General features: G+C 40.1%; 1 protein-coding gene across 1 annotated transcript; it reads right to left on the bottom strand.

Annotated features, from left to right (window-relative positions):
• Positions 1-2,574: 2,574 nt before the first annotated feature.
• On the bottom strand, positions 2,575-14,429 carry TMED7 (transmembrane p24 trafficking protein 7). Its single transcript, XM_068963956.1, has 3 exons — positions 14,235-14,429; positions 9,315-9,560; positions 2,575-5,901 (listed from the first exon to the last, which is right to left on the bottom strand). The coding sequence occupies exons 1-3, from the start codon at positions 14,427-14,429 to the stop codon at positions 5,665-5,667; spliced, it is 678 nt and encodes a 225-aa protein (XP_068820057.1). The 3' UTR covers positions 2,575-5,664.
• Between the last annotated feature and the right edge of the window lie 5,038 nt (positions 14,430-19,467).

Below are 19,467 nucleotides of genomic sequence, written 5' to 3'. Positions count from 1 at the left end.
AAGTCCACTTAGTCGTGTCCAACTCTGTGACCCCATGGACTGTATAGTCCATGGAATTCTCCAGGCCAGAATACTGGAGTGGGTATTCTCCGGGGGATCTTCCCAATGCAGGGATCAAACTGGGGTCTCCCGTATTGCAGGTGCGTTCTTTACCAACTGAGCTATCAGGGAAGCCCTGGTATTCTCAAGGGATGATACATATGTGCAAACAGGACATAACATACAAAAATCTTCATAGTGGCTTTAGAATAGCAAAAATCTAGGAACAATTCAAATGCCATCGTGTAAGAAAAGATCATAACTTTAGTATATTTATAAGATGGACTACTACACAGTAATGACACTATAGCTATATGCTTTAACATGGATGGCTTTGCTAAACGAAGTCACAAAGGAATATATGTAATATCTAATTTATTAAATAGAATTTAATATTCCATTACACTTCATTTATTCATGTTTACTTCTGCCTGATTTTTTTAGGCATTTTTCAGGAATGTAGACATCAGTACTATTCGGAGTATGGCCCAGTGACCACACTGAACTGTTGCTGATGAGGAGAGAAGCACGTGAGTAAGCATGCACAGAAAGCAAGCATTCAGGCAGGCTGACAGCAATTTGATATTAACAAAATATTCAAACACATGATTTTGTATTTACTAATAAAAAACTGAGTTTGTGATTACTTGGAAAATTTTTTAAAAGTTCAAGAAGAACTAGCATATATAACTAGTAAAAAGAAAAAATATTTTCATTACAAGTGAAACACTGGTTATCGCTAATGAAGAAATAGTCAGGAAAGGATACAGAGAGCCTTTTATGGTGTTGGCAATACTACATTTCTTAATCTGAGCATGGGTTATTCAGTATGTGCTTTATAATTTTATTTCTCTTTAAGCTGTACATGTTTAATACCCTGTTTACAATTTCTTAAAGTTTTAAAAATCTGTTATAGACAATACCAATTCTTTAAAAATATATACATTAATCTGTAGAAAAACTGAAAATACATCAAAGTGGATGGTGGATTACTGCTCAATTTTACTCTGTGAACCACAATTTCTCAAATGAAATACATCAAAGTCGATGGTAGATTCCTGGTCAGTTTTACTCTATCAACCACAATTTCTGAAATCCCCGTGTTCCCTTCTCTTTTTAAGGTAGTAGTGAGTGAGTGAGTGAGTCAAAGTTGCTCAGTCATGTCCAACTCTTTGCGGCCCCATGGACGTTACAGACCATGGAATTCTCCAGGCCAGAATACTGGAGTGGGTAGCCTTTCCCTTCTCCAGGGCATCTTCCCAACCCAGGGACTGAACCCAGGTCTCCCGCATTGCAGGCGGATTCTTTACCAGCTGAGCCACAAGGGAGTAGTAGTCACCAGTAATTATAGCACTGAAAACAGATTATGCCAGACCCTGTGTTATTTCTAGATTTCAGCAAACATCCTAATAATGCTAGCTTGTGGATAAAGTGGAGAAATGTAGACTGAAAAATAGCACGTACTGTGGTTTAGGGATAACATCCCTGTATTTTCCTCCAGAATTTGGAAAACAACCAAGATGGAGAAGTTATTCAGGAGATCGCCTTTATTACTAACAACAAATGTTTTGATCTATACCAATAAACAGACATCCCTGATTTAGAGATTAATTCAACTGCTGGCCCAGCTAGACAACCATGCTCCCTCCCGACTCTGGAAGAGGACAACGCAAAATGCCGTGGGAAGTCTTTTGATCTATTTATTTTCTTGCTCCTTTAGCACCCTGTAGGTATCTTAGAAACCTTAAGTTCTTCCTGTTTCACGACTTACTAACATTAGCTCCTTATATAGCTATCTCATCTCCCCCAACTGTTATGTTCCTGGAGGTCAGATTATCTTACTCATTTCTGAAACTCCTAGCAGATTATTATGTACACGATGGACTTCTGTATTTGTTACATATTATTTAAGAGCCATATGAGCTTAGGTTACAGTAAGAACTTTAAGAACTAAAGAAAGATCAAGAGATTAAACTGGACCAATGACAAAAACACAGCTATTATTAAGCACTTGTATATGATAGACGTGGAGCCTAAGTGCTTTATAACAAATATCTCATTATATTCTCACTGTAGTAGAAATAACCTTAGTAACAAATGAGGAAAAAGAAATATATGGAGTTAACAAGATCATTTGTGTGAGATCACCCAACCACGATCTGATCTTGTCTATAACTCCAAAACCAAAGCACTGAACCACTACTGAGGTATACTGCTAAGCCTTCAGAGATCTACTCTTCAGTGGTATTTGTAGGTACTACGGCATAGTGGTTGAGAAAGAGGGGTCTGGAACCACAGTGCCATGGCTCATATATTTTGCTAATTACTGATATACAGACAGGTTTCTTAACCTCCATTTCCTCATTTGTAAAATGGGAATAATATCCTTACTTCAGAGGATTATTGGAAAGATGCAATCGGTCAACACAAGTAAAAGACTGATGTTAACCTGTATTACTATTATTTATCTGCTACTTTTGTAGACTTGTGCCTAGGAGCCAGAGTGTCCCCCATGACATTATAAAGGGGGAACAACATTGAGAAAACTTGATATTATACAACCAAATGTTACCTTACCTAAAAACTAAGAAGCACTTTAGGGAACTGAAGGCTAAACTTCCTTTCCCCCCAACTTTCAGTAAGAAAACCTAAAAGAAGGTTAAAAAGTGAGGTGATTAGAGGTTGTATTCCTCTTCTTTAACTTACTTTGTTGGTCAGTCTATGTTCCAGTGAAATATGAAATAAATTATCACTCTCTTGCTATAAAACTGCACTCCAAGGTCTAAGTTGCTAAGGAGCTTTAAAAAGACTTAAATCTTGACAGAAATAAGTGAAGTCAGTTTGTTGAAAGATTTTTTTTTTTATTCTACAAGAATTGATTGGTTACAACCCTGCAGAACCAACATGTGTCATTTAGACAAATTTCTTTTCTTTTCAAAAGTAAATGAAAACACCCTCTAAATAATTTATATATCAATTTGTTTAATTTTTGAAAACAATAGTCAATAGCGTCTGCTCTGTCCTGTTTAACCATAAATGTTACAAATTTACAAACTGAACCAAAAATGGATAGTAGAGATTTAAAAGGAAATCTTTAAAAGAACTTAGAGCAATTTAAATTGCTTTTCAGTCCACTGTGTTTTCAAAGTTGGTTATCATCAAGCCAGGATGAAAGCTGTGAACCCCAGACCATCTGCTTCTTTAATAAAAAGAATGTTTAGATTATTAGCAAAGTAATATCTTTAAATGTTATCTTCACACAGTTGGAATTTTAGTATAAATTTGCATATCAAGTCCCTTTCCATTATTTATTCTACTTTAAAAATACATACAGCTAATGATGTTTAAATAAGTATTCTGAGCCGTGTATCCAAATAGAAACATCTGAGAAATTCAAACTGCAGCAACAAGTTATGAACGGATTAAAGAAAAAAGATGAGCTACAAATTATATAGGAGAAGGAAAAGTTCTACTTAATATTCATATCCAGGTAGATATGTATTTTCTAATTTTTATATACATACCTAGTTGAATATAGACAAGCCATCAAACTGTAACCAGTTACAGACTAGACTAAGTCAGTACTATTTTCTACAACAGGTAACAGTGGTGATTTAAAACTTTTTAATATACCTCAATAGTTTTATCACAAGTTATTTGTGGTAACAGTCTTTAAATATCATTAAGTTTAGATAGGTACAGATTAAATAACTATTATCTATGCCAAATTTGGCACTTTGATGATACCCAACTCTGCTTAATTATGGTGTAACTATCTGAACACAAGAGCAGGCAGGCAACCTGAAAAGGACATTCAACATACACTCAGGTTTACCACTTTAACAGTACTGTTTAAACTCTGCAAATCTAAATACAGAGGGACACTTAAAAAGCTGCAGGACAAGAAGCCCAACAGAGAAATCTGTAAAACCTTAAACTTCAGTTCTTAATCCATTGATAAATATTGTTGAAGGAGTAGCTGTTTGGTCTTCAAACATTTTAGAATTAAAGGGTTGAAAGTATGTTCATCCTTTGCTACACTGTAGCATTTTAAATTAGTAAGCTGGACAACCTGAATTCATCTTGCTCTTACATGCAGAAGTGTATGTGCATTTTAAGACAACTTAGAATTAGGAGCTAACTTTTAGTAGGTGGCGGTTAAGTGACTAAAATTGCTGTCCAATTCTGTAGTACCACATATCAAAGTCCTAAAAATATGCCAGTCATGTTCAGCACTCATCACTTTTAGGTGGGGGAGAGAAACATGGCAAAAAGCAGTCATTTAAAACAGCAGAAGAGCTTTAAACACAATTTTGCATCATCTTGTGTTCTATCCTAGAATACCTGGAACAAAATCTTATTTCAGTCAGCTCAATTTATGCAAGTTATAAAATACAAACACAGACTAAATCCTATAGTGTACAGAAAATGCACTATTTAATACTCATTAAATGCAGTACAATCAATGAAGATTATCAAATAAGAAACACACACACAGCATTCTAAATTTTTAAATCATCTTAGGGCTGCTAAATCAGAGATTGTACAAATTACATGTGCAAGACAAAAAATCAAACAAAAAAACCCAAAAAAACAGAGAAGAAAAAGAAAGAAAAAAACCAAAGAAACTAACTTCTCAGTGCATCACACCCACTAGAATAAAATGTATGGCACTGTTACAACTTTTATATGAACAACTGTCAATTAAAGCTAGGAGTGACTCTCGACATTAAAGCCACATTAGAGCAAGAATCAGCCAATTCAACGTTTAATGAAACAGATCACCTTTTTTCTTTGTAAAAGCACTGAAAATGTAATGTGTGCTGATAACTCACTACAAGTTTTCTCATATCATTTGCTCCCCATTGTAGTGTCTTAAATTATTCTGTGATTATTCTACCTGTTAACAGTCTGATTTCTAAGGTCTCTGTAAACTCTGTTACTGAAACATACTAGTTCCTGTGTGGTAAGAATGTCTCTATGAAAAAAAATAACATATCTGGTCATAGATCATAGAATAAACCCAAACAACAAAAATGACATTTTCCAAGCTACTGAGAAATAAACTAAACCATGATGTGTCAATTTAAAATTATATCAATATTAACTAACATTTCTATGGTAGATTTTTTTCCTCATAAAATTAAACAATGCAGAATAGGGCTTGGGCTACAGTTAATCACATCTGGTTTTCTTAAAAACAAAACTTTATTTACTATAAACAACTAAAAGGTAATTTTCTTCCTCCACAACACGTCGACATTAAATTGAAGGCTTTGTTTAAAATATCCACTGCTTACAAGAAAAGTAGTTTTAAAAGGATAAGAGGAATCAAAATTACCAAAGTTTAGTGTGTGAAGAGTAGATAGAAACAACCCAGAAAAGTGTAGATCATTGTGTTGAGTATTTATGAATAGCCCAAAATAAGTCCCAAAGTTTTTCTACCTTTACAAATAAAAAAAGGTGTCCTTTCCATAGCTTGGGGATATGCATTTTACATCCCCCCCGCCCCCCAACAAGTGTATGAGTAAGGTTCTAAAAATGCTGCCATATTAAGTTCTTCGGTACCTAAAATTAATTGGAGGACAGCAATATTACAGCGGCAATGGTGCATCAATTCTCAAATTACGATCCAACACGAGTTGTTGTGGTTCTTTTATCGGAGAAAAAGCTTTTCAAGAGAAATACCTGCCCTATGCTAACCACCAGGAGAATGAGGGCTTCTCCTACTGACCAGTAGGCCACTCTTGTATTCAGATCCTCAGCTCTGCTTCGGCCTTGAGCTTCTCTCAATCGGAAGTGAGTCTGATAGTCAATGACCGATTTCAGAGCTTCATGAATTGAAACACAGGCGGATTCCATCTAAAGAGAAAGAGTTTCAGTTAGTAGGTTTCATACTTTCTGTGCAACCCATCTAGCATATCCATCGTTTCTTTCACTGTGATCGCAAGTCCTCATGTGACTAACATTCCACTGAACTGGCCCTCGTTCACTTACTCACTCATGTCAGTGGTCCTGGCAGAGCAACCCTTTCACTCACTCCCACTAGGATGACTGGCAGCTGCTCGCCCCAAACTGGAGCGTGGCAGCTGCGGCATCTGTGAGGTGGTGGGTGGAACGTGAAGTGAACAGCAGAAGAAACACAAAGCAGTGAAGGCTGGTGGCAACAGAATTTTAAGGCCAGGTTCTCCAAGAGGAAGAATTAGGAGGAAGAGAATGACAGGTCAGTAAATTTGACCAATAGTATGCATATGAGTCAAAGTCCAAGTATATTCAAAAATGAGCAAAATATGGCTTAAAAGCAGACTGCCAGCCAAAGTTATTTCAAGTATCTTAAAAACAGCTGAAAACTTCAAAGTGGGAAGCTTTTCCCCCACACTGACCACTTTGCTAGGTAAGTTTCTCCCTCATTCCAGTCAACAAAAACAATATATATGTTCTCAATGGGACCTAAGTCTTATTTTCACTGTGAGTCGGTGGGCCTTCATCTGATGACATCTTACCTTTTTCTACATTACACTATTTGCTTGAGAAGGGTTAAGAGTCTAATTTTTCTGGTTGTTGTATACAAACAACTAGTTTAATATTTTTCTACTGCTGAAAATTTAACCCTGGTATAGTGAGATACAGGTTTTTTTATATTATACTTATTTTACATCACAAACCACATATTAGGAATTTTTAAAAAATGAGTTTGTTGTAATTTTAATAAGACATTAGAAAATAATTTAAGCACTTAATAAAGTTCTCCCAAAAAGTAGAAAAGGAAGAGTTACAAAAATATTTCAGAGAAAGTTTCTTTAAAAGTATGAGAAATTAGGAGGTCTACAAATTGAATTTACCGATTAGAATACTCAAACTTTTTTGCTTCTTGGTTTTTTTTTTTTTTTGGTTCCTAAGAATGGAAGATCACCATGTACTAAAATGAATGATTTCTAGGTTTTAGTAAGAGGTAGACAGGTGCTTCTAGCATTTCTTTGCTTTCCATGTAGTCTCAAAATGATGAACAGTCTAAGAATTCTTCCTCTGAAAAGTATGTATAAAAACAAGGATTTGACACAAGTTCAGAGCGTTCAAGGGATTCTTGAAGCATGACAAAAGGGCACAGGTTAAGAATTACTGAACTAGAGAAAATCACAGAAATTAAAGAACTACTTATGTGGATTCATACAATTTTTGAGGTAGTGTTAGTTTTTTATTTTTCATTCTACCTTCAAAATGGAAATGTTCTCATGTCTTAAAAGGTATAGAGATTAGTATGATGAACCCCATGTCAATAATTAAACACGGCTAATCTTACTTCACCCATCTTCCTCCCCATTCCAATCAAAGTATGTCTCACATATTTTACCATTTCAGCTATACTTCTACATTTCATATTTATTTCTGAAAGGTAACAATTTAAAAAACATAATCCCAGTGGCCCTGTAACACAGAGTAAAAATAACTCCTTAAGTTATCAGGTATAAAGCCAGTGGAAAGCCCTTACCATCTAGTGGCCAGGGCTTGGTGCTCAGAGCCTTGGCCAGGGTTCGATCCCTGGGAGGGAGCTAAGATCTGCAAGTGACATGGCACGGCCCAGAGGAAAAAGGCAGACAGTGTTCAGATTTCCCCAAACACCTCAGCAAAGTCATTTCCAAATCAGAAGGCAAACAAGGTCAGTATAACATTTAGCTGATATGTCTTTCAAGTCTTCTGTAATTTTTAGGTTCTCTTCCTGTTTTTTTACCCCCTTCCCATCTACTTGTTGAAAATTCATCTGGGTCCTCTTTCCATCAGTATTTCCCACTTCCTGGATTTTGTTGATTATTCCCCCTAGTGTTCCTCTATCCTCTGTATTTCTTATAAATTATGGTTGGAGCCACAGACTTCATGGGCTTCAGTTATTAATATTCTGAATGGGAATATCACACAGGCAATGTAATGGACTTACTGCATTTTATCAGAAGACATGCTAACAATCTAGTTATCTCTGCATTTGTGAATGATGGTTAGATTTAGGGGATATCAGATCTGTTATAAAATTCCCCACCAGCCTTTATATATGAACACCATTGACTTTAGTCATTCTATTTATTAATGGTGAAAAAATGGTGATTTAGCAAAACACTACCATTTATTTGGCCATTTCTCAGCTGGTAATTTTTTTAAACTCTATTGCATTAACATCTGCTTTATAGGAGACTTTTTAAAAGTGGAAAAATGGAAATAAGAAGAGCCTAAAAATATGATACAAATAAAGGACGTTAAGTGATCCTAAAAGCATTTATCTACTTAGGTTTTTAAAACAAGCTATTGTATTATACAAATTAAAACTGATGAAGTTGAGTTATAAACAATGGCCCCCAAAAAACCCTTTTTACAAAGTGCTGTTCACACATGATGCTAACATAAAAAGAACATTACTAAAAATATGAACATCTGAACACATCTTGTTAATGTTTATAATAGGTTTATGAATTAAGGCTCTAACACACTCTTAAAAAGTGCCTCTATCACTATGTGATCTTGGTCAAGACACTACCTGGAACCTGGAAATATGGAAATTCAATTTAAGGTTTTAATAGGAAAGTGGTAAATAATTCTTTTGAAAACCAAACTGAGTATCTTTTAGACATACTCTAAGCTCATACTGTATTTAAATTAGAAATAAAATAGCCCTTCTCATCACCTGAGCAGTATTTGTTCACTGACTCAAAATTTCTCTTACTATCTTTCTCTCATTAAGCTCTTCTTCAAAATAAAACCCAATTTAGCTACCGTAACTATTTTTGATTTTTTTTAGATGACTTACTAGTAATCTTTACTATTTAACCTTCAGTTACAGCAAAAGTTATTGTAACAGCAGTCTGCGAACACTAAATAATTGTATAAAAGTGTGTGTATGCAAATATATACATATGTGTATATTGCTTACAGCATCACTTTGCTTCCACTTATGTCAACCTGCTAAGTTACAGTAGCAACATTCCTCCATGAATTATAGAAGAGGCTTCAGAATGCTGGAGCACTGTTTAGGCTTTTAACATTCCTTTGTCAAGGACGTTTCTACCAAAGTGATCCTCCTATTTTAATGTCTATTTTCTTTTCATAAAATACTTAAACACTGGTCTTCACTAAAAAAGTCTGAAGTTCTCTGTGAAATGCCTAATATACTGTAAGAGTTAAGATAGGTCTTAAAGATTGTGTTGAAGTCACAAGATTTGGTGTTTCATCAGTGAGTTAATGCATGTTAAATTATGCCATTTCCCCCCTTTAAACATGACTCTTATTACCTGGGTAAGAGCACTGACTCGGTTCTCACTAGGAAACAAAGGTGGGTCTTCTCCAACTTGAAAATCAAAATATACAGTTTTATGTGTGAAAGTAGAGAATTCATTGCTAAAGCAAAATTTGTATGTCCCGTTTTTGGAGGCTGTGAAGGTGTAGCTGTCATACTGTTTCTTCATCTCCTTGTAGAGCACATTACCATCAGGATCTTCTAGTCGGCAATCTACATCGTAGTGACCACCAGTAATAACCTACAAAAGAGAAAAAAACAAGCAGAAAGTGAAGACATCACTGCGAGGAACAAGCCTGAGAAATCAGTCAGGTTTCCTGTTAAAATAGCTGTAAGGTTTTTAAAACAATCACAGGCAATTTTATGTTTCTTGATTTCTACCAGTGAATGGGTCCTGGGAGGCAGATTTCAGTTCAACTAGAGCTTTACAGAAACTGAACACGTTTCCTCATGACGGGGAGAGGGAACGAACCAACACGCCAAGACGGTTCCTCCATCACTTAATTCTCCCACAACCCTCCAAGAGGGCATTTCCCCCTCATTCTACAAACTAAGAACCTGAGTTAAAATAAATAATCTACCCAAGATTATTCACCTCATAAGAGGCTGATGCCAAATGTATACTCTTAACCCTAAGCTAACTGCCACGTAGTACTTACTTTCCTTCTGCAAATTTCCTCAGCTGGTCTCTCATTAGCAGGATCCAAGCACTCACAGACCGTTCAGTGAAGCAGTAAAGTCAGTCAGTCTTTAGCCCAACACCCCATGCCACTATACTTATAGAATTGAAACTCATTTTACTGCCAGATTACAAGCTGTGTTTCTTAAGTTCCTTTACAGGTCAGTTATATGGAATTTGATGCATACTTTGTTTTGAATTACATTTGGAAGAGAAATGACTTGTGGGTTGTTCTAAGAGTATATCATTATTATAAACTTGTTTCCAAGAGAAGCATAAATGATTAAACTACATTGCTTAAACACATATGATTAAAGGAAAACCAAAACAGAACAATGCAAAAGCAGATAAATCTTTTGTTCATCTGCAAAGTCTGTATTTACAGGAAAGCATATGAAAGGAAAGCAGAGGTAGGTGAAATGCTTCTGAAGAGGACTATGGAACTATTTTCAAGGGGTTATGCTTATTCAGCATAAGCATATCTGAGCCGTCACAATCTGAGCCATCTGAATTACACAAATGAAGAGAGGAAGAGGTTTTTCCTGAGGTACCTGGACAAGTATAAGAGAGGAAAAAAGCAAAGGAGTAAAGAGGAGAAAAAACTGAGAAGAGGGAGAGGAGACAGGAGAAGAATCACAGGGTGCCTGATGCACCTGCTGCTGCTGCTACTAAGTCACTTCAGTCGTGTCCGACTCTGTGCGACCCCATACCCGAGGAGGACGCAACGAAGAGACACTGGGTAGAGGATTTCCAACCACCATTAGACGTATTGGTGTTTTCAAGCTTGAACCTTCTGGTCTAGCATAATATTGACATTCTAGATTTGTAGAACAGAGAGTTCAAACTTTGGACTTCAAAGAAGACTGGTTACTTACATGACCTTTGTCACTACAGAGATATGAATAACTGAACTATGTTACAAGATCATTTCGATAATTAAATGAAATATAACTGGGCATTTAGGAAATTGTAAAGCAGGCAAATATTAACATATAGATATAACATCTGACACAAAAATGATGTCATATCAATTGGGTATTCCCCTTTTCACCAAAAGTGAACAACCTTTCTTCTAGGTGAAATACTGCATTTTACAGACCCAACTATTCATACTTAACACCATAGTACTTAATAATCAAAACATACATCCAAACAAAAAACAGAACCCAAATTGATCATCCTGCCAGTTTTCTTCTACCAAACTTTAAAACAAATAATCTTACTTCAGATAAAGGTTGTTGTTGTTTAGTGGCTAAGTCATGTCCAACTCTTTGCGACCCCATGGACTGTAGCCCGCTAGGCTCCTCTGTCCGCGGGATTTCCCAGGTAAGAATACTGGAGTGGGTTGCCATGTCCTTCTCCAGGGGATTTTCCCAACCCAGGGATTGAACTCACATCGCTTGCATCTCCTGCACTGGCAGGCGGATTCTTTACCACTGAGCCATCAGGGGCTAACAATCAACAATCTGTCTGATCACGTAAGAAAGAAACTGGAGATCATTTTGAATGATGTGTCCCTACCTGCCCAGTTAGTCACAGAATCTCGATATTACTGCTTCCCTCAAATTCACTCCATCTCTTCTGTTCCAGATCCACAGTCCAGACAGGATTACTGCCACAATTTCCTAAAAGGTCTTCCCAGAACCCAGTCTCTCCTCTGTCTAATCCAGGGTTTCTTAACTTCGGTTGGATTATTTGGGGTGAACAGTCTTTGCTGCATTGCCCTGTGCCCTGAAGCACATTTAGCAGCATCTCCACTAGATGACAGTAACACCTCCCTCCCCATGCGTCCTAAGACCTTTTGATAACTCCTGTGTCCTACAGAAAAACCCAAACCTGTCATCAACAGCACACTACTCCCTAGCACTTCCTCAAGGAAGTCTCAGCACCTTTTATACCCTTTCTCACTGTGTTCCAAAAACACCAGAATGCCAGAATTCTCTGAACACGTCTCTGCACTAACAGTGACAGGTAACACAGGGTCTGTTTGCGAAAGAATCACAGGACCCAAAATGATTATGCTTACAAATCTACAATTGATTAGAGGAAGAGATTACAGTGTCAAACATCATAGCCAAAAGCTGTCTCATGGCAAGAGGACACAAGAAGTCAGGTCCAGGCTCCCCTGTCCTCACACTCTGAGGAATGAGGCCAGAGCAAACCCACTTGGATCAGGAACCACCCAGGTGTACAGGAAACACCGTGGAACTGGTGAGCCCAAAACAGAAGTCTGGACTGGGTTTCTTATATTTCACTGTTCACACAGGCGTATTTCTGCCATGTAACCATTTTCAGTAGCAGACTCTCGGGGGACTCACACTGAGCATGTACAAATCATCAGTCTCACTGTTGTCAAGGAACAATGCAGACAAACTGGTATAAATCGCCCCTAAAGTCCTCAGATCCACAAGTACAAAGCAACACTGCTACTCAGTATATTTCAGTGCCGACGCAGGCTAATTTTCAGGCTTGCTGGGATTAAGTCTCACAAACGTAACATATCTGCTGAGGAAGTCCTTTTCCCCTCTGCCACTTGTACAGCAACTATTATTTATCCCTCCAGACTCAGCTCACACAGCAGATCCTCCGCTAAATTTCCCCTGATGATTCTCCATCTTCAGCCAGCACAATACTTGGGGTGTACTTCCATTACTGCACTTAACATTACATGACTATGTGAATGTCAGGTCCCTGAGGTCAAGGTCAGCCTCATTTATCTTTCAGAGGCAGTACAATGGTTAAGAACTTAACCTAGAACTGCATACTAATTCTGCTACTGCTACAGTTTGTGACCTTGGGTATCACTAGTAACTGAGTAATAAAAACTATACCCATCTCATATTGGGTTGTCCAGGGAATTAAGTAACACACCTGAAATGCTTGGTATACTTGTCTGCCACACAACAGATGCTAATTTTTTAGCCTATAATAGTACTCTCACCACCAAGCACAGCATCTGCATACAGAAGTCAAGAAATATTTAGGTTCAAAAAAATTAGCGTTTCACTGACACTTTATATTACAATTCTTGCCATCATCTTTTCTGTCCTCATGAAGTTAAGCAAACTAAAGAGTCATCCTTGGCCTCCCTCACTCACTGTAGCCAAATTATCAGCAACTTCTGTGGATTTTACATAAAGGGTATCTTCTGTCCTTTCACCTTTCACTTTCCTTCTCCCTGCTGCTACCACCTTAGCCTCAGCCTGAATGGCTACAACAGCCTCCTAATCCGTCTTTTACTGACACATGTGCTTGGCAGCTCTCCACAATCCTTTCTCTACCTGCTCAAGTCAGTATCCCTACAGCTACCCAGAAAGCTTAGCGCTTGCCATTGCACTGCTTACAACCCTGCCACAGCTTCTCATGCTCTCGGCAAAAACTAAAACCCTTAACTCGACCAGCTCGGCACTACACAGGCTGGCCCCTGTTGACCGCCCTTCTTCTGGCTCCTTATTCCCAGCTGTAGTGTTTCCTCAAATTTCTAGTCGTAATTACCACAATTCTCCAAATTCCTAGTCACTGTTTCCATAATGACCCTGCAAAGTCCATTCCCCCTTTCTCCTCACCAAAGCATTTATAACTTATCCTTTACAGTTCGCTATCAAATCGCTTCCTGAAGGAAACCAAGAGATTCCAAAGATCAAAAAAAAAAAAAAAAAACAGTAAAGAATGTTATAACCAAGTTAAGAAACTACATCTGTTAAATAACCACTTTTATATAATCCCAAGATGAAAAAGTGCCTTTCACTTATCACAGCAATTCCTTCTACAAAACCTCTGGCAGATGGTCATCTGGTCTGGAATAGAGCTCTTCCAACGACAGGGACATTAACCAATAAGTCCTTAACATCGATGGAAAAACTGAAAAGCAATGGAGTCAGATACTGGCAGCACTTGAAATACGATGAAAGTGGAGGTGTGGTTTAGAGAGTGGCGAACTGACGTAAGGCACTATAGAACAGGAGTTATTTTTTTTTTTAACTCTTAAGGAAGAAAGTTCAAAATGAAAGACATTAGAGAATGGATGGAAAAGTCACACACACAGGAAGCATTTCTGGAATTCATGTATCTTAATATCTGTTCTTAACTATCTAATGCGCAAGGTTTCAGGAAGGAAAGCCAAATGGCCTGCATCGGCTACCTAGGTGTGATTCCTGAAAACAGACAAAGAATGGAAAAACGGCCTTGACCCTGGAACCGCGAGCTGGGGCCGGCAACTGCCTGAGCCCGTAGTACCTGGAACTCGAGGGTGCACTTGGTGCCTTGCGTGATGTCCTCGTAGAAACACTGCTTGGCATTGTCGGGCAGCTCGAAGGTGATCTCGGAGGCGCCGCCGGGGCCCGGCACCAGGAACAGCAGCAGCACGAGCAGCCTGCAGCCCCAACGGCCCGCGGCGGCCGCCCAGCGCGGCGCGGACCCCAGCCGGGGCATCCCGAGGCGGCGGCCTCAACGGAGCTGGGGAGACGCGGGGTCAGGTCTGCACGAACTCGCCGCGGCGCGGCAGGCCTCGACCCGGGCGGCGCCACCAAGACGCACCGCCGCGTGGCTCCGAGCCCCGGAGAGAGTCGAAATGCGGAGCGAATCCCTGGGTACGGCGGAAAGTACTGAGGCACCCGGGCCCAGAGGCCAGAGCGACCCGAGGAGCGGAAACAAGGCAGGCAGAGAACAGGCGGAAAAGGCCTGCGACGGCCGGAAGCGGGGACTAGGGATCGGGGCAGACGAGGCGGGGCCTGAGGCGCCGGCTCCCGCGACCCGGATGTGCTCGCCCCGGCCGCGGGGAGAGGCGTTGAAATGCGTACGTGGAAGCTCGCGAGGCGTCAGCTCTGCCCCGGCCAACTCCAGGCTGAGAGGCGGGGCTGGCGTGGCGTGCGTGGCCGGGCGGGCCCGGAGAGGGGGCGTGGCCGGCGGTAGGCGTGACTTGCGGGGGAGTGCTTCTGCAACCACTGAGCGCCCGGGGAGCCGGGGAGCCGGGCGGGAGCGAGGAAGCCGTCTCCTGGCCGTTAGGGGCTTATCCCCGGAAGGAGAGCGCTCTGCTATTTCCGGAGAGTTTTCCTCTAAATAACAAATTTGAGGAGAAGCAGCTTTGCTGGGAGCGCGAATTCTGTGACCACAGTACTGCAGGAGTTCTAATCCCTACTCTGTTACTTATTAGCTGCTTGACCTTAAACTCTGCTTAAGCTCTCTCTTTTAGTCTTTGAAACTGTAAAATGAGGATAATAGTACTTAACCCAGATGGTTACTATTTGAAAAATGCTGTATAAGAGTCTTGTCATATAATAAACATATAATAAGCTCATGGGTAGGAACCAGGCAGGGAAGAAGGGCTTATGGAAAGAGGGATGGAGAGGTGTAGGATCTTTAATGGCCTTGGGTGCCCAAAGCCTCTGCAGGGGAAAAGGAGCCCCTAGGAAATGAGATCTGGGGGAGACTGTACCTGTCTGAGAACAAGTGAAAGGGGGCAGGACCCTATGGGGCCTTCCCAGGATAGACAACCCCTTCCCTCAACTCCCAATGTCCTCAGCCTGCCCTTAGTCTGTAGAAATTCTTTGGTCAAAAATAAATCTAATCAGAGAAGTGAAAGAAAAAAAAAATGCAGGAACAAAGGAAAACAGACAAGACAAAATAACAAAGTTTAGTTATTAAACAATGTCAAGGACGTTTAGTTCTTTCTCAAGGGCTATAGATAAGGTTCTGAGCCATAGCCTTTGAGCTGTCTTGTAGAAAATGAAACCCCCACCGGGTAGAAAAAATCAACTACATGAAGACCAGACTGTACCCATGACATAAGCTACCACAATTCTGAGAACTGGCACCAAAGGAATAGGAGCAAACTGACTCTGGAGATGAAGACTTACTGTACTTAAAACAATGGAGATGACACTGAGCAGACCACTGCATGACTAATTTCAAGAAGACTGTCAAAGTTGACTGTGCTGTTTCTGCATGTATAGCCCCCTCCCTCCACCTATACACCCTTGAGATCCCCCTTTAAAAGGTCTTGCCCACTGATTGTCAGTGGGGCTTTGGCCTTTGGACACAAGTCTGCCTCACTGCTGGTTGCCAGCCCCCAAAACAAAGCAAACTTTCCTTTCCAACCACTCTTGCTCTTGAATTTCACCTTTCTAGTGCCAAGCAGCTGGACCTTGCTTTCAGTAACACTAGGCCACCTCAGGCAAAGAGTTGATTCATTGGAAAAGACTCTGATGCTGGGAGGGATTGGGGGCAGGAGAAGAAGGGGACGACCCAGGATGAGATGGCTGGATGGCATCACGGACTCGATGGACGTGGGTCTGAGTGAACTCTGGAAGATGGTGATGGACAGGGAGGCCTGGCGTGCTGTGATTCATGGGGTCACAAAGAGTCGGACACGACTGAGTGACTGAACTGAACTGAACTGAACTGAGGTCAGAAAAAGAAGTAGTATTTGTATCTGTGAGTGGAAAGAAGACTGAGTTTCAAAGTAGAAAACTTGGATTCTATTTTCTTACTCTTGACTTTTGGCAAGTAACATTGCTCTTCTAAACCTCCATTTCGTCATGCATCAAGTGGCAATACAGAGAATGAATGAAAAAGATTAAGACCTTAATGAATATAGTACACACCACCAGAAAGGCAGATAGACCAATTTTTAGAAATACAACGATACCAGATGTTGGTGAGCAAGTAGAACAACAAGATCCCTTGTACATCCCTGGTGGATATGAAAGTTGACACAACCACTTTGGAAAACAGTGTGGCATCATCTAATAAAGTGGAAGATAGATAGATGACCTAGAAGTTCACTAGTCACCATAGAAGTTCCACTTTGCAAATACTTTATACACTTCAGAGCAGTGATTCTCCAAGTGTGCTCCAAACATGTTTGGGAGCCTTTGAAACCCCTTTAGAGGGTCTGAGATTATCTAAGAGAGGTTCAATTTTCATCATACATCTCAACCAAAACAACATATAACATATTGAATGTAAAAGCAGATGAGTACCCAGCTTCTTGTATGAATCTAGATGTTAAAGAGATTCACACAAATGTAAAGCAATATGACCCTTATCACTAAATTTTTATTTGGACAATATTTCTATTTTTCATTTCAAAATGTGTTATCTGTGTTAACATATGTAGTAGGTGAAACTGTATCCCCAAAAACATATGTCCAAATCCTAACTCCCAGGCCCTTGTGAATTCAAGCTCACTAGGAAATAAGGTTTCTGAGATGTAATTAAGTTAAAAATCTCGAGATGCAATCATCCTGGACTTAGGGTGGACCCTAAGTCCAATGACTGGTGTCCTTATAAGAGAAAGAAGAAGGAGAGCTCAGACACACAGGGAGAATGTCGTATGAAGACAAAGAGGCTGTAGTGATGTATCTGCTAGCCAAGGATTGCCAAGGGTTGTCCACAGCCACCAGCAGCTAGGAGACAGGCCTGGAACAAATTCTCCCTCAGAGCCTCCAGAAGAAACAATCCCTGTGCGAGTGCTCAGTCGTATCCAACTCTTTGCGACCCCATGGACTGTAGCCTACCAGGTTCCTCTCTCCATGAGGTTCTCCAGACAAGAATACTGGGGTGGTTTGCTGTGCTTTCCTCCAGGGGATCTTCCCAACACAGGGATCGGACCTGCGCCTCCTGCAGCTCCTGCCTTGCAGGCGGACTCTGCCGTGAGCCACGGGGGAAGCCGTGTTGAAGCACACTGAACGTACCAATTATGTCAGTGTCAGGTGCTCACCATCACGCTCTGACAGTCAGATACATTGCAAATGACCACCACGCTGCAGGGACCGTTTGTCACCAGGCAAAATTGTTACAGTGTCACTGACCGTATTCCCTATGTTGTATATTATATTCCCATGACTCGTTTATTTTATAACTGGAAGTTTGTATCTCTTAATCCCCTTCACCTATTTCATCCAGTCCCCACCTGCCTCCCTTCTGGCAGCCACTCTGTTTTGTTTGTTCATTTGTTTTGTTTTTAGATTCCACATATAAGTGAGATTGAGGCAGGAGGTAGACAGCCCCTCCTAGAGTAGATACTCCAAGATGAGAATCGCAGGGCAGTCGAGGAAGGAGGCTGAGCCCTGCCCAGATAGAAGACAAGAGACCACATATTTCTTATTCTGCAACTCAGGAGAACTCCCCAACTAGGCGCGTGCTCAGAAGGCTTCTTGGAGGTCCAGAAGGGAGTGATGCTAATTATCCGAAGCCCCCTTCGGTAGAATCCACCTTGGCTGAGAGATGCATGTGCACACATGGAAGGATCCTGAAATATACCAAATATAGACTCTGAACCAGACGAATCAAAATAACTGGCCAAAGGAAACAGAAGAAATGCTCCTTAAAAGTAATTCAAATTACCATGAGGACATGACTCTGAGACTCTGAATCCATTCATGTTTCCATCTATTTTTCTTTTTTCTTCCTAACAAATACTTGTTTCACTATTTTCCATCTCTGTGGGCATACTTTTCCTGCAAAGCCAAAGAGCCAGGGCCTTGTCATTGACCTCTGGTCTAGTGGCTAGGATTTGATGCTCTCATCACTGTGACCCGACCTCAACCTCTGACCAGAAACTGAAGCCCACTTCAAGCCTCTGCAGGCTGAGCCACCCAAGATCAAGATCATATAGTATTTGTCTCTCTATGACCTATTTCATTTATATTACACTTTCTAATATACATGTTGCTGCAAGTGGCACAAAGTCCTTCTCTTTCATGGCTGAGTAATGTCCATTGTGCATATATTGTTTTATTATTATTATTATTATTTTGGTAAAGGGACAATTCCTAGTTTATTTTCTTTTAAAAAATATAAATTTATTTATTTTAATTGGAGGCTAATTACTTTATAATATTGTATTGGTTTTGCCATATGTCAACATGAATCTGCCAGAGGTGTACATGTGTTCCCCATCCTGAACACCCCTCCCACCTCCCTTCCCTTACCATCCCTCTGGGTCATCCCAGTGCACCAGCCCCGAGCATCGTGTATCATGCATTGCACCTGGACTGGCGATTCATTTCACATATGATATTATACACGTTTCAATGCCATTTTCCCAAATCATCTCACCCTCACCCTCTCCCACAGAGTCCACAAGACTGTTCTATACATCTGTGTCTCTTTTGCTGTCTTGCATACAGGGTTATCATTATCATCATTCTAAATTCCATATATATGTGTTAGTATAATTTATTGGTGTTTTTCTTTCTGGTTCCTTCACTCTGTATAATAGGCTCCGGTTTCATCCACCTCATTAGAAGGGATTCAAATGTATTCTGTTTAATGGCTGAGTAATACTCCATTGTGTATATGTACCACAGCTTTCTTATCCATTCGTTTGCTGATGGACATTTAGGTTGCTTCCATATCCTGGCTATCATAAACAGTGCTGCGATGAATATTGGGGTACATGTGTCTCTTTCAATTCTGGTTTCCTCGGTGTGTATGCCCAGCAGTGGGATTGCTGGGTCATATGGCA

This window comes from Capricornis sumatraensis, chromosome 2 (assembly GCF_032405125.1).
Source record: "Capricornis sumatraensis isolate serow.1 chromosome 2, serow.2, whole genome shotgun sequence".
NCBI classification, from domain to species: Eukaryota; Metazoa; Chordata; class Mammalia; order Artiodactyla; family Bovidae; genus Capricornis; species Capricornis sumatraensis.
The sequence above is the reverse complement of the archived record's forward strand: the minus strand, read 5'-3'. Positions and strand labels throughout refer to the sequence as shown.

What these genes read in the sequence shown, in the direction of transcription:
- TMED7 (XM_068963956.1), bottom strand. Translation starts at nt 14,429, where the DNA reads ATGCCCCGGCTGGGGTCCGCGCCGCGCTGGGCGGCCGCCGCGGGCCGT. An exon ending in AGTGCACCCTCGAGTTCCAG is followed by an intron (nt 9,561 to 14,234) that starts GTACTACGGGCT and finishes TCTCTTTTGTAG; the next exon opens with GTTATTACTGGTGGTCACTA. An exon ending in GAGTCAGTGCTCTTACCCAG is followed by an intron (nt 5,902 to 9,314) that starts GTAATAAGAGTC and finishes CTTTCTCTTTAG; the next exon opens with ATGGAATCCGCCTGTGTTTC.